This window comes from Papio anubis, chromosome 17, assembly GCF_008728515.1.
Source record: "Papio anubis isolate 15944 chromosome 17, Panubis1.0, whole genome shotgun sequence".
NCBI lineage: Eukaryota > Metazoa > Chordata > Mammalia > Primates > Cercopithecidae > Papio > Papio anubis.
Window position 1 is genome coordinate 46,315,833 of NC_044992.1, and position 3,006 is coordinate 46,318,838.

At 55.6% G+C, this 3,006-nt stretch overlaps 1 protein-coding gene across 1 annotated transcript; it reads left to right on the top strand.

Moving 5' to 3' along the window:
* Window positions 1-481: 481 nt before the first annotated feature.
* On the top strand, window positions 482-2,308 carry LOC116270983 (transcription factor CP2-like protein 1). The gene is made up of 2 exons (XM_031657060.1): window positions 482-1,769; window positions 1,904-2,308. Exons 1-2 carry the CDS (start codon window positions 1,517-1,519, stop codon window positions 2,017-2,019), a joined length of 369 nt encoding a protein of 122 aa, XP_031512920.1. The 5' UTR covers window positions 482-1,516; the 3' UTR covers window positions 2,020-2,308.
* Window positions 2,309-3,006: the final 698 nt, after the last annotated feature.

A 3,006-nucleotide genomic window follows, 5' to 3' on the forward strand; every position in this document is an offset into this window, starting at 1 on the left:
AGGACCAGCCCACTGGAGCTCCTGGGTTGCCCTAACGGGGAGCCCTCCTGGGCACACCTCCCTCTCCTGGAAGTGCCGCCCCTGGAGTGTTTCCACAAGAAGCTGGGCTGTGTTCTGTAAACTCCAGTCCCCGGGCCGGGCGCGGTGGCTCAAGCCTGTAATCCCAGCACTTTGGGAGGCCGAGGCGGGTGGATCACAAGGTCAGGAGATCGAGACTATCCTGGCTAACATGGTGAAACCCCGTCTCTACTAAAAATACAAAAAACTAGCCGGGCGCGGTAGCGGGCGCCTGTAGTCCCAGCTACTTGGGAGGCTGAGGCGGGAGAATGGTGTGAACCCGGGGGGCGGAGCTTGCAGTGAGCCGAGATCGCGCCACTGCACTCCAGCCTGGGAGACACAGTGAGACTCCGTCTCAAAAAAAAAAAAAAAAAACTCCAGTCCCCTAGCGAGGTAGCCCCCAGCTAAAGGACTGGTGTCCTGCCACCAGTGCACATGTGTGTGCGTGTGTGTGTGTGTGTGTGTGTGTTGTCAGGTGGAGGAGGGAGGGAGGGCAGTGGACATCAGAGGCCCTTTTGCAGGTCCCTGTAGGCTGTGTGTCTCCCTGTCCTGTCCCCTAGAGTGGACAGGCTTCTCCCGTGGGGTCAGGGGAGGGGCTTATCCCAGGGGTCTCCAGCACTCTGTGTGGCTTATGGATCTGGGGCCAGTCTTGAGGCCTGAGGGTGCCCCTCATTGCCCCTGGGCCTCTTGGGGACCAGTAGAGGACTGGACATCCATCCTTCTGACTTTGTTTTGCTGTACCCTCCCCTTCAAGTTAATGATTGCTGGGGAGCCCTCAGGACCCAGATCTTGATTTCCCCCAACCTGGGTTGCCCCCACAGGTCTGGAGTGTGTGAGAGCCCTGGGTGCTCAGCCAATAAGAGGCCCAGGCCCCACCCCACCCTTTTGCGGGTGTGCTTCTGTGTATAAAGGTGGAGGCCCCAGGTGGGGGGCCCAGTGTGTGCAGCCCAATCCCATACTGAGCTGTTTCACAGCCGGCCCTGCTCCCTCTCCAAGATGCTGTTTTGGCACAACCAGCCGGAGCACTTATGGCCCAGTCCTGGGGATCTGTACCCTGGGCCCCCCAGCAGCCTGCTCAGGTAAGGGCTGGATCCCCCAGGTCCCCAGGAAGGTGCGGGTCTGAAGTTGGGGCGGACCTCATCCATTTCAAGCTGAGGGGAGTGGGGCTCCCATTCCTGGGCTCCTCTGGAGATGGAGAAGTGGCCAAATGTACCTGGAGTTCAGTGTGTCCTGGACATCTCAAAAACACCCTGATCCCACTTAGGACATTTTTATTGGGAATTTACTCAGTATCAGGCAAACTTCGAGGTTGCAAAGATAAGTAATTGATGGCAGCTGTTAAGTAGAACAGCCACAAATCTAGGATCAGCCCCTTCAGGGAGGCCTCCTGGAGGCCCAAGGAGCTGAACGGGGGTCCCTTCGGCCCTGGCTGCAGCTCGGGGGCCTGCTACAGGAAACTATGGGTTCCCCAGAGGGGAGGTCTGGCATAGGGAGTCAAAGACCCTTAGAAAAGGGGATGGACAGGGCAGAAAGCTGGCAGAGCCCTCCTCTCCCTGGCAGGGAACTCCTGCCCTTGCCCTACTTGAAGCAGGAGGAGCTGTCCAACATCCCTGGAGCGGAGCTGTCCTGCCCCGTGTTCCAGTACATGCTCTGTGCAGCCACCTCACCAGCCGTGAAGCTGCAGGAGAAGACCCTCACCTACCTGAACCAGGGTATGCTAGGCCTGGGCGAGGGGAGGAGCTAGTGGGCCATGAGCTCTGGAAGCTGGGCCCAGGGTGAGCTGGAGGTGGTAGGTGCCACTCTGCCCCTCAGAGTGGGGCTCACGCATCCCCTTAATCCCTCCCAGGTCAGTCCTATGAGGTCCAGATGCTCTGCAACTCCAAGCTGTGTGATGCCACCCAGTGCCCCCAGCTGCTGAAGGTGGGTACACTCCTCTCCAGAAGTGGCAAAGGCTGGGTATGACTGTTTCTCTGGGCAAGAAGCCAATGTCATCACAGTGATGTCACTGTCATGGAGAACCCTCGCACGTCGACAGCTCAGTGGTGGGGGCAAGAGTTGAAGAAACAGGCACAGAGAAATTAAGTGTTTTCTCGAGGACACAGAGCCAGCAAGTAGCAGAACTGAGATTTAGAAACACATTTACATAGTGTAGGCTGGCCGCCAGTGGCTCACGCCTGTAATCTCAGCACCTTGGGAGGCTGAGGCGGGTGGATCACCTGAGGTCAGGAGTTCAAGACCAGCCTGGGCAACATGGTGAAACCCCATCTCTACTAAAAATACAAAAATTACCTGGGCATGGTGGCGTACACCTGTAATCCCAGGTACTCGGGATCCTGAAGCATGAGAATGGTTTGAACCCAGGAAGCGGAGGGTGCAGTGAGCCAAGATCGCACCACTACACTCCAGCCTAAGCAACAGACTCTGTCTCAAATAATAATAATAATAAAAGTAATAATAAAATCAGAAATATATTTACACAGTGTTATTCACACACATGACCTTTTCTCAAAAAATTACCTATTTAGCCCCCATTCTATGCCAGAAAATGTTCCATGAGCTAAGGATTCATCAGTAATGAGACAGATGTGGTCCTCTTCCTCAGGAGGCTTGCATTCTACTAAGGCAAACAAATAATTACACATGGTCTATGACATGACCAACAGTGACATGTTGCAAAGAAATGGGTGGCATGCCTAGGGTGGGAAGGCATTAACTCCCCCTTTTTACAGATGAGGCTCAGGATCTCTAGATTACTTCTCTGGTTCACAGTTGTGAGTGGCAGATGGGCATTTGAACACGGATTGGTGATTCTAAGTCCTAATGCCTGCTGGGGTAGGAAGGGAGGTGTGGGAAGGTCGGCCTACAGGGGTGTGAAGACTGGGTCCTCAATGCCGGCGTCCTCTGACTGCGCGCCACGCCCTCCTGTGGCTGCAGAGTGTGGTGCAGGTG

Excerpts from the sequence above, each read along its gene's own strand:
- LOC116270983 (XM_031657060.1), top strand. The coding sequence starts at position 1,517 with ATGGGTTCCCCAGAGGGGAGGTCTGGCATAGGGAGTCAAAGACCCTTA. Across the intron at positions 1,770-1,903 it reads CCTCACCTACCTGAACCAGG|GTCAGTCCTATGAGGTCCAG; the intron begins GTATGCTAGGCC and ends AATCCCTCCCAG.